This window comes from Nicotiana tabacum, chromosome 22, assembly GCF_000715075.1.
Source record: "Nicotiana tabacum cultivar K326 chromosome 22, ASM71507v2, whole genome shotgun sequence".
Taxonomy (NCBI): Eukaryota; Viridiplantae; Streptophyta; class Magnoliopsida; order Solanales; family Solanaceae; genus Nicotiana; species Nicotiana tabacum.
The window spans coordinates 29,200,735-29,222,353 of NC_134101.1; the positions used below are offsets into that span (position 1 = coordinate 29,200,735).

The following is a 21,619-nucleotide window of genomic DNA, read 5'->3' on the forward strand; positions in this document are numbered from 1 at the left end:
CAATTGTTACATATTAATCTCGAATACATTAGAACTTTCTCGAGAGTCACCCCATTTGTTCAAATCCACATTACACCGCCCAAATAGGCCAAAAGACACGTGCCCCATTAGCACAACAACACTCAAAGAAGTAACTCTACTTTAATACCACCTATCAAATTCATACTCTGTGCGCACTACATCATTCACAAATAACAACTCACTCATCCCACGTTTTTCATATACTAATAAGTGAAATATAACCCGTATCCAGGAATTTCCTTACTCGAGTCATCTTCGATCTTAGCCTCTACAGTCATAACTGCTCCACAAGTATGTCTCGGACCAAAACTTAATTTAACCTATAACCATGAAATCGAATTGTCAATAGTAGGCTCCCCCACTTGGCTCAAAGCCATAGATCAAGACATTCAATAATTCACAATACCCATATTCAATTACTGCCATAACACCATAGTGAGATTTAGCAAATTCTTCCCAAGCTCCCACATCACAACCTATATGGTACCTCAAATCGTCTACTAAGCTCACCTTCATTCTCGTGACGGTCAGGTCAACTTTCTTGACTAATTCATATTCAAATCCCAATACATCTGCCCTAGCGGTAGAAAAGAAGATTCTCCACACAACATTATAAAGATCACACCTCTGTAATTTATTCCGCATGTGATAACCCGCATGTTTAGCCTCAAACTGGCATCTTTCTATACCCTTTTTACGGCCACAACTCCTACGTAATCACTTAACCTTCATGAGTTTGAACTCATCAACAAGACACAAAAATTTAATTTGTTCCGCAATTACACTACGTAAAAGATCCTTCAACACATTCATAACTCGAGACTCTATGTCAAATCGAGACAGAAGTAAAATACCCAATAGTCCTTTTTTCATCTCAAGCAAGCATTTTTTTCACTTTCAAACCATCTGAACACATCCTGCAATCATAATATAATCATCATATGATCATCCGGACATTCATCGAGCCACAAATTCCACTCATAGGGACACTACCAAACATATGAGTCTAATTGTACAAGTTCACACAACTGAAACTACCCAGCTTAAGCTGCGGTCTAACCATGGCCTCAAATCCTACAGTCTGGCCCATCACCAAAACACAGAATACTCACCTTGAACCTCGTCCATGGAATCACAAGCCAACGATGCACAGCTAATACCGAGCGCTCATGTGCGCATACAAATGTGTGGAAAGAATTCAAAGAGTTATATTTCAAGATGAATCAATTCCGCACGATAAAGAAAGAAAGATGGGAAATTATCCTAAATGCCATGTAGCCTCTCGAATATAAGTATGGACGCCATCATACCGATCTGCAAGACTCTACTAGACACTTGTTCATGACTTGTAGAACTTATAAACCTAGAGCTCTGATACCACCTTGTCACAATCCAAAATCTAACTAGTCGTGATGGCACCTAACCCAACCCGCTAGGAAAGCCAGTTAACCACTAACCAATTCCAATACCAATTAATAAAGCAATTAAGTAAAGAAAATTATCTGAATTTAATACACTCCCCAAGAACTGGTAGTACAAATCATGAGCTTCTAAGAATAGAGTTTTACAAAACTGGTTAAATACATCATCTGTTTGAAAAGTACATAAACAGAGTTTCCCTATGTCTCTTATCCCTAGGAGGTCTTCCTCCACTAGCAGGTTTTTTCGAAAAACTCTATTTATTCTGGTGTGGATGGCAGGCAGACCTATATTTCTTGGTTTTATGAATCTAAGGCTACCATCAACAAGAGGCAGCTACAACCGGGACGCAGGTACATCTTTAATTCCGGCTCCCATCGATCACAGCAATGTCAGCAGTCAATATCTGCATGCAACGTGCAAAAGTGTAGTATGAGTACAACTGACCCCATGTACTCAATAAGTAACAAACCTAGCCTTAGGTTGAAAGTAGTGACGAGCTTGTACCAATATCGGGTCCAAAACCAATAGTCCACAACAGTCCATAACCACGTAAAGCAAATAATACAAGTAGTAACTTAGAGATAAAATGCTCAACTAAATCATGATTTCAAAAAAAATAGTTCTTCCTTTCAAGTACATCAGTGAAAACCCAAATCGTTTACCGAAGTTGCCAAAAATATGAATAAGTTTGAAAACAATAATTTTCCCAAAATTTCTTTCAATAATAAATGAGATGTTTCATTATCTTTCCAGATAACCCGTGTAAAACAAATGCACCACTATGCTAATCTGTCAACATGTGTGAGAAATCATGAATGATGAGATGTTGTACAGTATGAGAAAAATACATCTCTATTCTTGTATGTCATGTGTGCATGTCAATGCGATGCAACTCAGCGATAAAATCATATACATACTCTCAGAGTATCATTTCACTCAGTCCTACCAGTCACTCAGTCCTCCCACTCACTTAGTTCTCCCAGTCACTCAGTCTTCCCAATCGCTCGGCACTCGCACTCAGTAGGTACCTGCGCTTACTACGGGTGTGTACAAACTCCGGAGGGGCTCCTTCAGCCTAAGCGCTATAATCTGCACGGACAACTCACGTGCTATAGTATCAATATCGGTAGCTGTACGGACAACTCACGTGCTATAATAAAGCCTATAAGACCTGCTGCAGGCGGGCAGCCCCGATCCACATAATAATAAAGTATATAAAGCAAATATGACATGTTGCGGCGTGCAACCCGATCCCATAATTATCCTCACAATCAGGCCCTCGGCCTCACTCAGTGATCAATCTCTCAAGTCTCTCTCATTGGCTCACAATGTCATAAGAATAGCCCGAAAATGATGATATGATGTATCAATAAATAACAACAGAGACTGAGATATGATATGTAATGACATGAATATGACTAAGTATGAATTTTCAATTTAAAACAAATAATTCACAGTAATATGACCTCTGTGGGTCCCAATAATATTGGCACATAGCCTCAACATGATTTTTAATATGATTCTCAGCTCAATTTCTTTAACATAAAACTACATAGAAAATGCCAAGATTATTTGACTACAAAATTTAACGGAAATAATTATGTCACAATTTTCATGGTGCACGCCCACACGCCTGTCACCTAGTATGTGCGTCACCTCCCAACAATTCACATAATACATATATTCAGGGTCCATACCCTTAGCTCCAAGATTAGAAGAGTTACTTATCTCGAACAAGCCGAATCCAATGTCGAGCAAGTTAAACAATGCTCCAGAAATTCCATTCTGCGCATAATAACTTCCGAACGGCTCGAATCTAGTCACAATTAATTTGATTCAGTCAACCCAAATTATAAGAATTTATTCCATATCAAAATACTAATTTTTCCACAATCTGAAATTACACTCAAAAAGCGCATGTGGGGCCCACATCTCGAAACCTGAAAAAAGTTACAAAATATGAACGCACATCCAACCACGAATCCAACCATATAAATTTCACTAAATTTCGACATCAACTCGATCCTCAAATCTTCAATTAAAGTCATTGAAGATTTTTAGCATTTTCAGCCCAATCTTTATCCATTTGAACTCAACAATCTTTCCATAAACCTTATTGATATGTATAAATAATACTATTACACCCAAGAATCATACTCTTAATCACCCATATTTACCCAAACTCGAAATTGAAGACTAGGGGCTAGAACCTTACCTCTTGGGTGAAGATCTTGTGATATTTCCTTGTTGGATCTCATTTGATTTGGCATCCGATTCGTAGTTCTAGGTGTTAAATTGGTGTTTTGATAGCGCGAGCGAGTTCGTATGAGGTTTTTGGACTTGTGTGCATGTTTGGTTTGGAGCCCCGAGGGTTCGGGTGAGTTTCAGACGAGCCTCGGACCATTTTTGTTCAAGAAACCATAGTTGGAATTCTGGTGCTTCATAGTACTGGTTTCCTTCTATGCGATCGCGTGACTATGTACGCGATCGCGAAGGCTTAATGTCATTGATGAAAATTTAAACTATGCGATCGCATATTAACGTCCATGATCGCACAGTGACAGAAGGCAAACCACCGCGAACGAGAGGGCCAAACCGTGTTCGCGTAGAAGGAATGAGGCAGAAGCTGAAGCACAAAATTTATACTACACGATCGCACAAGATGTACTACGCGAGAGCACTGCCGCATTTGCGTAGAGCAAAAATCTGGGCAGCCAAAAATGTGCTTCTGGATCGCGAAGCATTGTACGGGATCGCATAAGGTAAAATCTGGGCAAACAGAACTTAAGTTCTAGAAATGGAATTTCGTCCCATTTTCTACCATTTTCGATTTTGAGCTCGGGTAAGACGATTTTTGGGCGATTTTCACGGAAAAATATTGGGGTAAGTGTTCCTTATCCTATATTGATTATATTTCATGATTCCATACTCATTTACATCATGAATCCGTGAATTTATGGAGGAAAAATCATATTTTTATAAAATCTTCCAAAAATATAAAATTAATATTTGAAGGTCAATCCGATGTCGGAATTCGATAATTTTTGTATGGTTGAACTCATATTAGAACGGGTATTCAGTTTCCGTGAGTTTTTTGAGATTCGAGACATGGGTCCCATGGTCAATTTTTAAAATAAATTTTGGATTTTAATCCGAAAAATTAGTAAATTCATATGGTATTAATTCGTACGATTTGTATTAAATATATTAAATTTTTTATGACTAGATTTTAGGATTTCGGATACTAATTCGCGAGGCAAGGGTGTATTGAAAACTTGAATTTGGTTGCGAAGCGAGGTAAGTGTCGTGGTTAACCTTGACTTGAGGGAGTATGACTTATTTGTCTATTTGCTACGTGATTTAATGTGCAGATACAATATATATGTGAGGTGATAAGTACTTATGCGTTGTGGTTGAGTCAAAGCATACGGGTGGAATTTGTTTATTGTGAATAATTGTCTATTTAAATAAGATACTCCTATTTAAGTTTATTATCGATTATTTGATCATTATTCGTAAAATTTTTATTCATTTAATTATTGTTGAATATTTTGGAAGGTGAAGTCGGTATTCTGGTATTGAATTGATTGATAAGTGTATATCCCCGCATTTAAATACTCTTTTGAATTTATATTATTAATTTCACGGTAAGGAAGAGTGTAAAAGCACGAAGGGTGATGTCCCATTTTTATTATTTATAATATCATTGTCATAGTAAGAAAGAGTGTAAAAGCACGAAGGTTGTTGCCATGCCATTTGTGAGTGTAAAAGCACGAAGGGTGATGCCGTGTCATTTTCAGAGAGTGTAAAAGCACGAAGGGTGATGCCGTGCCAAAGAGAGTTAAAGCACGAAGGGTGATGTCGTGCCAATTATTATTATTTAATTATCAGTTTATGAGAGGGAAGAGTGTAAAAGCACGAAGGGTGGTGTCATGCCATTTTCATATTATCAGTTGCTCATTTTATTGTTGAGGAATTAATTGGTTGCTAAGTGATAATTCTCCTGCTGAAATTATTATATCACCCCCTTTGCATGTTTTCTCCCAAATTTATAATGTGTTATTTATTGATTTATTGTTGTTCGTATTTGTATAAACTTGTGCAGATTGTTTACGTACGTGTCCTGTCATAGCCTCGTCACTACTTTGTCGAGGTTAGGCTTAACACTTACGGAGTACATGGGGTCGGTTGTACTCATACTACATTCTGCATTTCTTGTGCAGATTTTGGAGTTGGTCCCAGTGGCGTACCATAGACGTGCTCAGATTCAGCTACTCAGAGGAGACTTGACGTATAACTGCACAGCGTTTGCAGTTCTGAAGTCCCCTTCTATCTTATCTTAGCTGTGTATTATCTTTCAAATAGCTTGAATATTATTCAGACCTTTATTTGTATTATTCTAGTACTTCTTGCACTTGTGACACCCGATTCGGGGATGTATTTTGATAATTCGGTATTTATGGTCTTCCGCACTTTATTTCAGTAATTGACTTCTATTAAATTAAATTTGCTTTAAAATAGTTAAGATTATTTTAACGTTGACTTGTCTAGCAAGTGAAATATTAGGCGTCATCACGATTCTGAATGTGGAAATTTCGGATCGTGACACGTACCCATACTATCAGATAGTAAAATATCAATGTCATTCTAAAAGAATAGAGATAAAGCTAATTATTGCATGATATTATTTCATTGACACCGTGACATCAATATGTTTTGTTGCCTTATGAATTGTCGTAAGTTTTGTGGTTTTCATGTTTCTATCATTTTCTATGATATTTTGCTTTTTCCAAGTAAAATGAGATGTCCCTAGTCCGTTAAATACCATCTCGACGCGTATCAAAATACCTCAGTTCTAAGTTCCCCGGGGCCAACAACTAATTATTGAGTTCTAATCAATGTGAGTATGCAAGAACTTGCCTAATCTTAGGTAAAACATATGGGAGAAAGCAAACAAAAAAAAAAGTAAAGAAAAAAAGGCAAGAAAATAAGTCTTCTAAAGAGTCCAAATAGAAGTATCTTCAATTATAAAGTTTATCTTTCTAAGCAAAAAAAAAAAAAAAATTCATTCCGTAATAATACCAAGGAAAATACAGAAAGCTATTGTGGTCATGCTTTCTTCTTTTTATTTTCTTCAGAGTTTCCTTTGGTTCTTATTGACAAAAGTAGTCTTGAAGGGTGTGTCAAGTAGTACTAACTTATAAAAAATTCTCAAAGCCAAAGTGAAAAGAAAATTACAATAGACAATGAAAATTTAAAAAACTAACATGAGAGAATGAAAATGAAGAAACTAACACAAAAATAGTGACCTTTATTGCATAAGGTGTTGGGAGGACACCAAGCAGTGAGTACTTTAGAGAAAAAAAAAATTATTAGTCGACAAAAGACAAAAGATAAAACTGATGAGTTACAGTGCTCCTATCTGCATTTTATAGAATCTAAAAAGAATATGAAAAGTCTTAACAGATGGAAGCTAAAAGAAGAGAACATAAAAAAGAGTACGAACAAGCTCATAAAACTTCTACATAAAAGCTGAAACGATTACAATAAATTCGATACACATGATTCAAAAGTTATTTAAATTCTTACTTATAACGCATCTAACCACCGTCTTTGATGCTAAAAGCTTGAAGAGAGGTTTTTTTAAGGTCAAGGGCAAAATGGTATATCAACTATTAAAAGATATTATGGTAAATCAATTTTATCTAAAAGTGTTCGCACTTATAACATAGTATGATATGATAAAGAGGCTTAAGGAGTAACGGCTTAACGGGAGGTAGAGGTGTACAAAGGAAACTGACAAGCCGCACTAAACCGATAATCCGAGTCAATCCGAGAAAAAAACTGAATTATAGTTTGGTTTGATTTTGTTTGGTATTAGAAAAAAATCCGACCAAAATTGGTTTGGTTTGGTTTGGTTTTAACTAGAAAAAGTCAAACCGAAATCAAACCAACCCAACATTACATGTATACAAGTTTTAAAAATATTTATACATAAAAATAATTATTGTAATGTAATTTATAAATATTTTATAAACTTTTTCATAGTTCTCTCTTTTAATGTATTATTTAAGCTAAGACTTAGATTTTTTAAGTGGTCAAATATATTTTATAACCCATAAAAGTTAGTAACTAAAATAAAGCCCAAAGCAAAATCAAATCAATACTAATGCTTAAAAAAAATCAATCAATACTAGGAAGTAAGAATGACAATAGTATTGTATATTTATTTTAGTTTTGCGTTGGTTAGATAGTGAAAATGCATAACATAATTTTATCATTATTTAGTCATGTAAGTAATACTTAGTACTTATTTTAGCATGACTTAGTAATTTTAGATTATGTTTATTTTTATTATAGCTTATTAATTAGCAATATTTATTTTATGCGACTTGTTGAGTTTTTTCCAATAATCATGACTCTTCTCACATTATTTTGTATTATTTTCTTGTAAACCATCTTATATAGTTTAATCCTACTAGGACCTAAAAAATATTAGAACACAAATTATATATTTTATGCTATGAAGATTTTATTGAAAGAAATCCGAAAAATACGAAAAAATTGAAAAATTCGAGAAAAATCAAGATTGAAAACCCGACTTTTGTTGGTTTGGTTTGGTTTATAAATTTAAAAATCTTGAGATAATTGGTTTGTTTTGTTAATTGAAAAACCTGAACCAACCCGACCTATGTACACCCTTAACTGGAGGGATTGGCCCCTTCAGTTTATGATATGAAACGAACACAACATATGTTAGATGTGTATATAAGTTAAATATTAAGGTTATACTGAAAGTGTGTAAAAATTTACACATCAGTGTGGTTTAACATATTGTAGTAGGTAACTTACCATTTTTTTCTAGATTACCAACCAGTATAACGCACAAAGTAGTACATATAATTGGATTTCATGTAATTTGATTGTGTAAAAATTACTACATTATTAGTTCATAGAGCTTAAACTCGCAAGTTAAATTTCTTTTGATTTTGGCCAATTTCAATAATTGATGGACTGGCTTTTAGGACTTTTTTAGTTGGATTAAGATCACGTTGGGCCTTTTACGTCTTGGTCTAGTTTTCCACTAATAATGAAAATCTTTACACAAATAGTCGTTCATATTCATTATTTAGTTTTTTAGTCACATATATAATTTATACATTAATTATACATAATTATACATATAAAGTACATAAAATATGTAAATATTATATCTCCACTGACTATTTTTAATTTATGCAGTTGAGTGGACGATTATTTGGGTTAATTCTTCTAGAATTGGATTCGGAAACGTGAGCTCTCGATTCGTAGCGTTTGTTTGGCCCATATAGATGGCCCGCAAATTGGTCCAACGTTCTGGCTCTTATTTTTCTCTCTCCTTTTCTTTTCTACATTCGATTCTCTTCTCTTTTTAAGGATAATACTCTCTTCGTTTCAATTTAGATGAGCTAGTTTGACTCGACACAGAATTTAAGGAAAAAAAAGACTTTTGAAACTTGTGGTCTTAAAAGCTTAAGGGGTAAAAATTTTGTGGGGTCATGACATTTATGTGGTTATAAAAGCTTCTCATTAAGAGTAACAACAACAACAACAGCAACAACGATCCAGTAAAATCCCACTAGTGAGGTATGAGTAGGGTAGTGTGTATGCAAACCTTACCTCTACCCCGAAGTAGTAGAGAGGTTGTTTCCGAAAGACCATCGGCTCAAGAAGACAAAATGAGACAATATCAGTACCACCACAAAGATCATAAGACATGAAAACCAGATCGAATATAGATGCAAAGCAAAAGCGATAGCCAATAAATAGACATGGCACTATGAGAAACGAAAGAGTAGTAAGACACAACATGTAAAAATTATAGAAATGTGTCATTCTTTTTGGAACAGACTAATAAGAAAAGTGTGTCATCGAAATTGAAACAGAGGGAGTATAATTTAAGAATAAAAGGAAAGAGAAACAAAATAGAAGTAAAAAAGAAACAAAAGCAAAAATAAGTGAAATAGAACAAGAAAATTTACCAAGAGATGAAGTTGAATTCTGATCGAAATTACGAAGTAGACATCGTTATTTTCATTTTTCAAAATTCAGTGTCAACCCACTAGGAAGTAAAAGAATTCTTTATTGTGAGTCCATTACTCAAATGGTCACTTAACTATCCGAAATTACCTAAATAAAGTCATGTTTATTTTGTTTGTAACAGCAATGTCACTTAACTATACCTATAGCACTCAGAAGGTCACTTGACTAGATTTCTCAAACTTTTGATTGTCAAATACCTATTTTACCCTCTAAATTATTAACTTTTGTCTTCTTTTTCTTTTCTTTTTTAACTTTTTAATATTGTAATCTTTTTTAATTTATATTATAGTCTTACCTATAGAATAAATAAATTTTATTTATAAATTAAAAATATTCAACATATATAATGTTGGAATAATAAAATACTAAGCATAGTAAAAAAATTAATTAGAACAATTTGCTCGTAATAATAATTTTGATATTAACAACAAAAACTCAAAGATTTATTTACACAATTCAAAATGAAAGAAAATAAAAGTTTTAAAATATATATTCCATGCACGTAACTATAAAAATAAATATTTAAAATAAAAATATTTTTATAATATACATTATATATTCTTAAAAATTATGCTCAATTATATTATTATTCCGATTATATGCTAGAAAACTATTTTTTTATTTTTTATTTTATAAATAAAACTTATTCGTTCTATAGGTAAGTCTATAAAATTGATTAAAAAAAGTAAAAAAAAATTATAATATTAAAAAAAGTAAAAGAAAAAGAAGATAAAAGTTGATAATTTAGAGGGTAAAATAAGTATTTGACATTCAAAAGTTTTAAAAATCTGGTTGAGTAACCTTCTGAGTCATATAGGCAGAGTTAAATAATTTTTCATTTACATCGAAAGAAAAATAACTTTAGTGGAATAACCGTTTTGCGGAAAGTCAGAACCTGACGGGTGGACTTGGAACAGTATTGGCCACTATCTTAATTACCAGAGACAAATAGGACGGTTATAATTTTTTAGAGCATCTCAATTGTTGGATACGTAATAAGTTTACAAACTGATTAATCAAAAATTCAAAATATGATGATGTAAATCAAGGAAAAGAATAATACAATCAAAAAAAATATTTGAAGATAAAAAATAAAATAAAAAAGCTTCTTTGATCAGTAGATACAGAGAACATTACTTCACAGTTAACATCTTAAAATAGTTAAATGAAAGATAAATGAACAATTGAATTCTAAGGCCATATGCCTTGCAGCTGCCCTTTTCCCTTAATTCCAAATTTTCCCCTTTACCTTTTCTTTTGTCCTTGAAATTCTTTGCTGCCAAGAGAAAAAAAAAGATTCTCTAATTGTTAAAATATTTTGATAATATAAACCATCTTCTTGAAGGATTGGAAGCTATAAATCGGGGAGACAGTCAAGCAAATGGCTTATATGATTCTGAGAGTCATCGCGATTCAATAATGGAGGATTAGTGAAAGAATGAGAAAGTGGCTCAATCAATGTGTCAAAATTCTTCCAATCATCATAAAATTGGCTATTATTAATCCCATTACTATGCTTCACTTCTTCGCAATCGTCTTCGTTGTTGGCTGTGTAATTCTGCTCACCAAGACTTTTATCTATTGTACACAAACTTGTTGAAATGGTAGGGCTATCAAGTTGTGGAAGTTCAGCTAGTTGATTCTCAAAGTAATTTTGGCTTGAATTAATGATCATATTTTGATGATCATGAGATGGATTAAATGTAAATTGGTGGAAATTTGTTGTTTGGTTGAATGCATTGTTGAGAGGTTGATGCATTGGACTTGGGATTTCTGATAGTGAAGAAGAAGGTCTATAAGTGGTGTTTGCTCCTCTAATATAATAAGCATTTTGCCATGCTAAATCTAAACATGGTTGCTTGTTTGGAGTTGGCTTCTTGAATGCCCTGCATACTACCCATCCTTCTTCCTGTAAAATCAAATCCTCATTGAGTAAAAGTTATTTTTTTCGTCAGGTCACCTAAAACATAAGTCCGAGTAATTATCATAATAAGTGCAATTATTAACCTGAAAAATTAGAATTATAACTTGCTATAACATGTTAAATTACACTAATAGTATGCAAGTTTTTACAATGTGTAAAAGTATATAAGTTAAACCCATTTCAATTGTTATTAGCTTGCTAAAAAGGGAAAAAGAAAAAAATAATCATTTATATGTTAGTTTTGTTGATTTTCCTAAGTCCCTGTGGAGCTACATTTTTTAGGCGATTTACAGATATTATCTATTAATCCCTCCGTTCAAGTTTATTTGTTTACTATTAACTTGGCACACCCCTTAAAAACTAATAAATAATATAATAAGTTTACTATATTACCCCTATTTATTATATGTTGGAAAGTAAATCGGAAATAAGTATTAGTAGTACTTAATATGAAGAGTAAAATAGGTATAAAATTGTAATTATCGATCGGTTTTCTAAAATGGACAAGTAAAAGCGGACATCTATAATTAGTATAGTGGACCAGTAAACTCAGACTTAGGGAGCACTAATTTAGTATGTCAAATAAGGAAGTTTTCTTTAAAAGTCTAAAATGCCAGTTTTTGTATGGCTTCACATGATTTATTAACAGCGAGCAGGAGTGGAACAAGTTTATGAACTAAGTGGAGTTATCTACTTGTTTCCCACCAGGATTGACTTCGATTTTTGTTTTTTATTACGAAAAGCATGGTCAGTTACATGATTGCATCATTTCGTTCATTTCTTTCAGGACACCTTTGGAAGAAATAACCTACTATAAAGAAAATGTGGATGGCTTTATATTCATTTTCCAAGATGTAATTATGTTTATGTTGTCCAATAGCAAAAGATATTGGATATTTTTTCATGAAAAACATAGAAAGCTCTTTTAAAGATAGTTATGGTTCATACTCAACAAGATAATAAATACTCCTATGTACGTAATACTGATGGTATAAAAATATATTTATACAATCAGAGTAACTATAAATAAATTTTTACTATAAACATTTATACTAAACTTGAAAACAATGATAATGTAACAATATGCAATCATATATTGATAGTACCTGAGGAGGAGCATGTTCAGAGGATTGGAGCCTGTATTCATGCATAATCCAATCACTTTTCCTTCCATTTGGAGCTCTTCCTTTATAGAAAACTAACGTCTTCCTCATCCCTATTATCTTCTCCTTTGATAACACAGCCTTATCTCTTCCTGTTGCCTTCCAAAATCCTGCTGTTGTGGCTCTATTTGTCCTCGTTCCTGTCGGATATTTCCTGTCCTTGTGACTGAAAAAATACCACTCATTTTGTTCTTCATATCCCAATTTACACCTACCTGCAATACTAACAATGTAAAATAAAGTATGATCAGTTATTTGGAAAACAAGTTTCCTGCATTAATATTTTAAAATTTTTGATAGCGCATAATTTTTTATACTGCATTGTTGTTTTTATTCTGCTTTTATATGACTTTTTGGTACTGTCCCTTCTTGTCTATATTTTCATTAATGTGGTGCTTATGCTTTCTTGAGTCGAGGGTCTATTGAAAATAATCTCTCTGTCCTCACAAGATAGAGATAAGGTCTGCATACACACTACCCTCCTCAGATCACATGCACGTTGTGGGATAATACTGAATATGTTGTTGTTGTATCCTTCTAGTCGAAGTGGTAAAGGAATTGCCACACTTATGTTTTTTACTAGTTTTTGTTTTTGAAGAAATTAAAAGAAAATGAACCAAAAAAGGCAAAAAAATTAATGAATTTACCTTCGATATCCCATGGTTCAATTCTGTAGAGATCAATATCAGTGATGACATCAAGGTCAATCTTGAGAGAGTTAATCTTTCTCTTGAGATAATATCCAACAAGTTCTTCCTCGGTTGGATGAAATCTAAATCCGGGAGGAACACATGAGTCCATCTCCATTTCTATCGATCTTCAAGTTAATTACTTTATTCTGGCTAAGGAAAAAAATAAATAAACATTAATCAGAAAGCAACTTTTATAAGAAATACAGACTATCATTTCAATAGTGTGAAGTTGAATATAACACATAAGAGTGAATGTTACACTTCATTGTCTTGTAGATTTCTCATCATTTACATCCATTCGTGAGCACAAGCCATGATCAAGAGGCATATGCTTTTGGTTTTTACTTGAGGTGGAGGGGATAATGGGTGGGGTTGAGCTTAACTTGATCTATATATGCACTGATAGATAAAAATAAATTTTTATTCATAATACCATTGTTGAAATTAATGACCTGAAAAATAAAGTAGGAATATTCTATAACAGGTTAAAATGCATTGCTAGTAAAGAACTTAATTAAACTATCGATGTATACTAGCTAAAAAAGCTAGTTACATGTTTTTTTTGGATCATTACTTAGTTTTTTTGTGGGTAGTTTACAAAGTGCACCACTAATGGGATCTAAGCAAAACAAGTATAAACATGAAAATCCACAAGAAATGAATAATGAGCCAATGGCCTATGTTGCATCTAATTGTAGTTATCATTTAGACAAGAGAAAATAGCAGCCGAAAACGTTGACTTCTTTTAGTGTTGTTTTTAAAACAAAATGAAAAAGATGTTCTATATTCCAAGATAAATATACAAGCAAAAAATGTGCATATAATTTCTTTGAGTGCATTCTACTCAATAACACATGATATCCCTTCAGAAAAAACCCTTTTCGCACCCCCCATTTGCGTCCAATCTCAATACCACTCTCATTTCATGACCTGGGAGTTATAACATTCAAGAAAGATACTAACAAGGGTTGTACCGAAGTGATAAGTACACCTTTAATCTTAATCAAAATTCTCGGGTTCGAACTCTCGGTATGGAAATACCTTTATTATGGAGGTTTTACCCCAATAGGAGACTTTCCGACACAAATCCGAATTTAATCGGCCCCAATACATACTGGGTGAGAAACCCAAAAAACTATTCAAGAAAGATCAATCAATTGCCTTTTTGTCAAAGAGAAAGAAAAGCAAAGTAAGAATCTTGTAGGAATACTTTGCAAGACTTACGATTGGAGGAATTTGCAAATGTTGACTTAACTTTCATCTTCTATCATTAGTAACACATATAATATATCCATCTAAATGAGTTCATGCACATCAACAAAAGAACTAGAGAAAAAGAGAGAGAAGGAAACTAAATGAGGAACAAGAGGGAATGCCACGTTTGCAATACTAACCAGAAAATATAAACCCTTTAGCTGATTGCGAACAGAGAAATAGACAATAGAATGAGGAAATATAAGGGGAGAAATGAAACCCTTGAAAGAATAAGTGAAATGAAGTACTTGGGAGAAGAGGAGATCAAGACATAAGAATAGGAGAAAGGAGAGGGGCGAGAATAAAGTGGATAAATCAGGTGTTGGTTGAAATGTTGTTGTTGAGAAAGATATACAAATATATAGACAGAGACTTTAGCTAACTTTGCTAAGCCTAGTTAGCTAACTAGTTGTGTGTGTGATAAGCAGGTAGATACAAAAAGGAATGAAATTTATGATTTTGACAGAATGTTTTCCCGATTTGGTCATAAAGGAAAAGACTCACTTCCTCCTTTTCATTTTATATGGCAGCATTTAACTAACCATAAAATGAAAAACTATATTTTGTTACATATAAAAAGTATTAATTAAACATGTGATCTTAAAAATACTATGACAGTGTCATTGTAAAAGCATCTCATTAAGAATGAAATAAAAAATTAAAAATTAAAAAGATTTCAATAATAGGAAGCCATTGTTAGAATTATTAAGTCTATGCACTACTTATATATATAAATGATATTAATTAGATAATTACATATAAGATTTTTATCTTAAAAATTAAATTAATAACCTACTAAAAATAACTTAAATTCATAATTTATAGGACAAGCTAGATATTAAAATTTAATCTAAGAGGAGAATTTGTTAGGACCTAGGATGGGTGGTGGGGGTTATTGTTTGTTGATGATTACGCGTGGGGTTGGCAGATAGAAGAAAGGTTTATTTGGACGGCGTGACAACAAATTCTCACGCCACCGTTATATTAGGCTCTAAGATTTTCCACTATAAATCCCTTTTCCTTTATATTTTGAACAAAAATCTTTTTCTTGTCTATTTGTTAGGGGTGTACATAGGTCGGGTTGGTTCAGGATTTTGCAATTACCAAATTAAACTAATTGTGTCGGATTATTAAACCTAAAGACCTAACCAAACCAATAAAACTCAAGTTTTTCAATCTCGATTTTTTCGGGTTATTCGGGTATTTTCCGGTAAAATCTTCGTAGCACAAAACATATAACTTGTGCTCAAAATATTTCCTTAATCCTAGTAAGATACAACTATATAAGGTATTTTTCAAGAAAATAATACAAAATATGAGATGTGTCATGGCATTATCCTAAAATATTCAACAATAAAGACAATAAAATTATGTAATATAAATATTGGTAATTAAAAAGCCATAATAAAAATAAACATAATCTAAAAGTACTAAGTCATGCTAAAATAAGACTAATAAGGGAGTATTAATTACACGACTAAAGGCTAAAGAAAAAATAAAAATAGGTTATGCATTTTTATCTAAATTATTGCAAAACAAAAAATAGATATTTAATACATTGTCGTTCGTAGTATTGAATTGAATGTCTTTCGTAACCATTAGTATTGATTTGATTTTGGTTTAGGCTTTTGTTAGCATTATTTAAGTTACTAATAATAATGGCTATAAAACTTATTGGAACATTTAAAAGTTCTAAGTCCAACATTGAAATAATATCTTAAAAGATAAAATTATGAAAAAGTTTTAAAAATATTTATAAATTACATCACAATAAGTATATTTATATAGTAAATATATCTAAAAAAAATTATATATGTAATGTCGGATTGGTTTGGTCGGTTTGACTTTCTTTAGTTAAAACCAAACCAAACCAATTATGGTCGAATTTTTTTTTCCAACATCAAATCAAACCATAATCGGGGTTTTTTTCTCGGTTTGATTTGAATTATCGAATTAGTGCGGTTTGTCGGTTTCCTTTGTACACCCTTCTATTTGTCGCTCATTTCTTTAATGTGGTTTTACTAGTGCCCATAATTTTTTATTTGCTTATTTTAATTAACAAAGATAAAAATAACAATGACAATTTCACCATTAATTATAGGGAGAAAGGAAATTTTAGCATGAAGATAGAAATTGGTAGCGATATTGTATGTAGCCAAAACAGAAAAAAGAAAAAGAAAAAAAGAACAAGCAAATCTGTTTCGATTTTCGTGTTTAATTTCTCTTCCCATAGTCCAGCTTTTCTTTGTATGTTTGGTGCCCCGCCCTTACAGTTACACAATTGGCAACAACAGAACATCGACACCTGGAAGCCACGTGGATATCCATGTCGTCAATGCTGTCATTTGTGGTAAGCCATCACAGTTTGTAAGTAATGATTAGGGCTAGTTAAGCTTAATTTGGCCTCAATTTTCATGCATGTTATGTCATCTAAATTGAAGGATTAATTAAAAGGATGTTTAAGTGAAAATAGTTAGTGCACGTAAAATTGTAGTATGACACATTTGCTTGTTTCTTTCCAGTTTCAACGAAATAGAAAGCAATAGTTCACTCCACAAAATAAATTTAGTTAAACTTTTCTTCCAGCCAAAAAAGGACATCAAGTGTGAAAAAACACAGAAATAGAGTCACCTTTTATCACTTTTTTACTTATTTTAATGAACCTGTGATTCACACATATTTCTCAATTAAAAAGTGAGTTTTTTAAATCCTATTTTCATGGGTACCCTTTAGTTTGTAGGCCTTGAGTACAGTAAAAGAGAAGATCTCAAAAACTGGCAGTTTTAAAGAATAATAAAATAAGATCAGGTGAAATTTAGGCCACGCAAATAGAAAATTCAAGAAAGATTAATTAGAAAAAATTGTAAGCCAAGCATGGGAATAAATACCAAATCTAAGGAACATAGAACTTTATAAATTTTCTAAGGATCATATCTTCTAGATGCCCCTTTGCCTTCTGTTCAAGGTTTCTAGTGCGGGATGTATGCTTAGGTCTTTAAAATTATGAATCATTTATTAATTCTAATGAAAGAAAAATTTCGGAATTTTTAGTGGATAATTTAATTTAACTACCTTATTGAAAATGAAGGTTCCATAGCAGAACCGAAAGAGACAAAAGGAATGGACCCAAGTCTCCTACCAATGGATGTTAAGTACTATCAAACACAATCTAAGATTATTATCATTGCAATCTTATATGCCGACCTCTACTTTTCTTTTTTCTTTTAGACATTTTCTTACCAACAAACCACAAATTAACTATTCCATCCTTAATAGGACCTTTCTCCTCTTACCTAGATTTTGATTAATATATAAAAGTATATATGGTGGATTATTATTAATCATGTCACCTTGAAAAGGACACATAATTAAATAGTGACAAAAATATACAAGTCACCATCGTGGGAATTAAGCAAATCTACTAAAAACAACTCACAAAATTTAATATAACGTGGAATTTGTTGTCTTTAGTAGATTTGCTTAATTTGTTGTTTTATATACTCCCTCCGTTCATTTTTACTTGGCATGTATATTAATTTGTTGTTTTATATACTACAATTTGAGGAAATTATGGGTCGAACATATTTATGGCATTCGAAGTCATAATGAATGACTATATGTGATAATGAAACATTTCAAAAATAAGATAATTAAGTGGACAGTGCATGGATTTCAAAAATGACAGCCGAGACATAGTAATGGAGTGGAAAAGCTTCTAGAGTAAAGAGAGAAGGGTAAAAATAAATTATTAGGAGAATGACTAGAAAATCAGAAACTAATAATATGCTTTTGCCTACCGAAAATAGATCAAAATCCAAATAAAGATGTCCCACGTAATTATGTTTAATTTTCCTGAAATCCATGGTATGTTCAAACCTTAAAACGCAAATATCTCCAACTATTGCCCCACTAAATATGATACTGTTAGTTGAATATCTCCCTCACACTGTGGACCTTCTGTTTATTTTACTCAGCATTATTCTACATTAAAATATGCTTCTTTGACCCTTTACTAGTTTGAGAGGTTCATATAAAATAAAGAGTGACATAATTTGGAGTCAAGAAGATGCTTCTCGTAACGACTTGCTGAAGATTAGCTATAGACTAATCATGGTTAAGATTTACAATTAATACCAAACATTAACTTTCTTAAGGAATTAAGAAAACATGAAATGAACAGTTAGAAAAGATTTTCGTACTCAATCTCTGTGCTTCGTAGGGTTTTCCCCAACAATGGATGTCATGTCATTTTTATGCGAGTTATGGTTTGTATTAAAACCTTTTTTGTTTTTTTTTAAAAAAAAGGTATGGAACCCCTTCCCACTCCCCACCCCCGAGGTTTACATCATAGAATGATACTTGATCAAGATAATATTTGATAACTTATGGGGAGATTTAATTTTGTAGTCTATTATAAATGTTATTTTAGTATTATGATTTTTTTTCGCAGGAGATTCGTAAAAATAAGACAAAAAATATCTGAAAAAGAACATATGAAATTTTTGTCCGATCATTCTGTTCTATTCAAATGTAAGCTAATACATGTTGAGGTTTTGTTTTTAAGATGAAATAGTCTTAAAATGAGGGTGAATGGGAAATGGAAGGAAAATGAAATTTTTGAGTAAAATTTTAAGTTTCTCCCTCTTGACAATGAGACATTATCCCATATTGGAAGAGGAAAAAAATTTTGGTGGGTATATATATAATTGCTCTTCTTGTAGCTCTTAAAGAGTTAAGAAGAAAGCAAGCATCGCGCCGTCGTCGTCGCTCGCTTCGGCTTCGGAGTGTGAATTGGAGTCAAGAAGATGCTTCTCGTAACGACCCTGGGGTTTGAAGTACTTACTGTTTCATTACGATAACTTATATTTTGCAGAATTATTATTTACAAATACAGCAATATTGGCGGGACTAACAATACATACGATAACTTCCTCTAGAATTATGGAAGGTGATGAAGTAATTAAATTAGTGGTCGTAGAACCATTTGATTTTTCTTTAAAGTTGTAATCCTAAAATAGGGCAACAAAAGTTTCTGAAGCTGGAACACAAGTAGATTGTGTGTTTCCTATGTGTTTTTTGTTTCATAAATGTCAAAAGAAGGAGCAATCACTTATATGACTATGACTTATCAAAGGCATGAGAACCTTATATAAAGCTCCTATTTAGTTGAAGTGTATTGGTGTGAACGCTTCTCCAGCCGCCAATTCCCAAAAATAAAATGATAACTGTAATCAATTACAAATATAATTATTGTTAATAATGACATGATTTTCGCGACATGTTTTATGGGTCATTCTTAAGCTTTAGTTGTTTATGGGAAGATAAGAATTGGGGATGCTGAAAAGTATATTATGTTACATCAAACATGTTAATTTAATACAAGAATTACAGTGAGAATGTACACTTTCTATGTCCCAGACATAATTTTATAGTCACATAAATATCATAACATATTTAAATTTAAAATTTGAAAGTTCTTTCTTTCGTTTCTTTCTTAAATGTTGCACCCAATCAAACTGATTCATACTTCACATTAGGGGTGTACATAGGTCGGGTTGGTTCGGATTTTTTAATTATCAAACCAAACTAATGGTGTCGGGTTTTTAAGTTTATAAACCAAACCAAATCAAACCAACATAGTCGGATTTTTCAATCTCGGCTTTTCTCGGGTTTTTGGGGTTTTTTCGAGTTTTCGAGTTTTTTTCCGGTAAAGTCTTCATAGCATAAAATATGTAACTTGTGCTCCAAATATTTCTTAAAGTCCTAGTAAAATACAACTATATAATGTGTTATCCAAGAAACTAACACAATAATATGAGATAAGTCGTAGCATTATACTAAAATATTCAATAACAAAGATGAAATAATAAAATTACATAAAACAAATATTGCTAATTAATAAGCCATAATGAAAGTTAATATAATTTTAAAATACTATATAAGTCATGCTAAAATAAGTATAGCTAATAAGTACTAATATTAATTACATAACTAAACACTAAAGAAAAAGATAAACTAAGTTATGCATTTTCATTATAAACAATGTAAAACTAAAATAATTATCCAACACTTTCGTCATTCTTAGTATTGAATTGAATTTCTTTTGTTAGCATTAGTATTGATTTGAACTTTGTTTGAGTTGCTACATTTATGGGCTATAAAATTTATTTATCATTCAAGAATGTTAAGTCTAAACTTGAAATAATACGTTAAAAGATAAAATTGTGAACAAGTTTAAGAAATATATATAAATTATATTACAATAAATATTTATATGTATACAATATTTTTAAAAATTATATAAATATACTATCAGGTTGATTGGTTTGGTTTCGGTTTGATTTTTTTTAGTTAAAACCAAACCAAACCTATTATAGTAGGGTTTTATTTCCCAATACCAAATCACATCGAATTTTTTTCCCGGTTTGACTCGGATTATCTTTTTGATACGGTTTATCGGTTTTCTTTATACACCCCTACTTCACATAAAATGAATCGAATGGAGTATCATTAATGGATTATCAAATAACAATAAAAATAAAAATTTACATGCAAGATACATGTTATGTGTCTATTCGTTTTTATTGCAAATATCGCATAAACTTTTTCCCATTCAAAAGTAACCCTCGTACCACCAATTTTATAAAGCCTTTCTCCTATTTTAGTTTGTCTTTTTGTTTTTTGTTTTTTTGGGGGGGGGGGGGGGGGAGAGCGGCTGGGATTGCTTTGGCCAATGACAAGTAACAATAGTGTAAACTAAGCAAGTGGGGCGGTTTGTGGGCCTGTTGAAGTTTTGCTGCACTAACCTGCCCCTACCCTAAATTTTCAACCCTTTTCATCATATGATGATCACATGTCAAATTACAAATCCCAGTATATCAACATTAAATACATCAAGAAAGCCACTCTCCACTCCCCAGAGGAAATTAAGTTTTCATCAGAGAAACATGAAAGGGTATAAGTTTATTGACTGAAAGTAAGTATCTACAACTGATAGATTAGAGCCAGAGTGTTTGCATTAATTATTATCAGATTAATATAAACTAACTTATTTCATGGTA

The 21,619-nt window shown here is 32.2% G+C and overlaps 1 protein-coding gene across 2 annotated transcripts; it reads right to left on the reverse strand.

Annotated features, from left to right (window-relative positions):
* Positions 1-10,614: 10,614 nt before the first annotated feature.
* LOC107781917 (NAC domain-containing protein 30-like) lies at positions 10,615-14,896 on the reverse strand. 2 transcript variants are annotated; one of them, XM_016602739.2, is made up of 4 exons: positions 14,699-14,896; positions 13,260-13,450; positions 12,556-12,827; positions 10,615-11,434 (listed from the first exon to the last, which is right to left on the reverse strand). In XM_016602739.2, the coding sequence occupies exons 2-4, from the start codon at positions 13,417-13,419 to the stop codon at positions 10,880-10,882; spliced, it is 987 nt and encodes a 328-aa protein (XP_016458225.1). In that variant the 5' UTR covers positions 13,420-13,450; positions 14,699-14,896; the 3' UTR covers positions 10,615-10,879. The 2 variants fall into 2 exon arrangements, with proteins under 2 accessions (XP_016458225.1, XP_016458224.1); XM_016602738.2 differs by having other exon boundaries at positions 10,616-11,434; positions 13,260-13,454.
* Positions 14,897-21,619: the final 6,723 nt, after the last annotated feature.

Excerpts from the sequence above, each read along its gene's own strand:
- LOC107781917 (XM_016602739.2), bottom strand. The coding sequence starts at position 13,419 with ATGGAGATGGACTCATGTGTTCCTCCCGGATTTAGATTTCATCCAACC. Across the intron at positions 12,828-13,259 it reads TGAACCATGGGATATCGAAG|GTAGGTGTAAATTGGGATAT; the intron begins GTAAATTCATTA and ends TTAGTATTGCAG. Across the intron at positions 11,435-12,555 it reads CTGAACATGCTCCTCCTCAG|GAAGAAGGATGGGTAGTATG; the intron begins GTACTATCAATA and ends TTGATTTTACAG.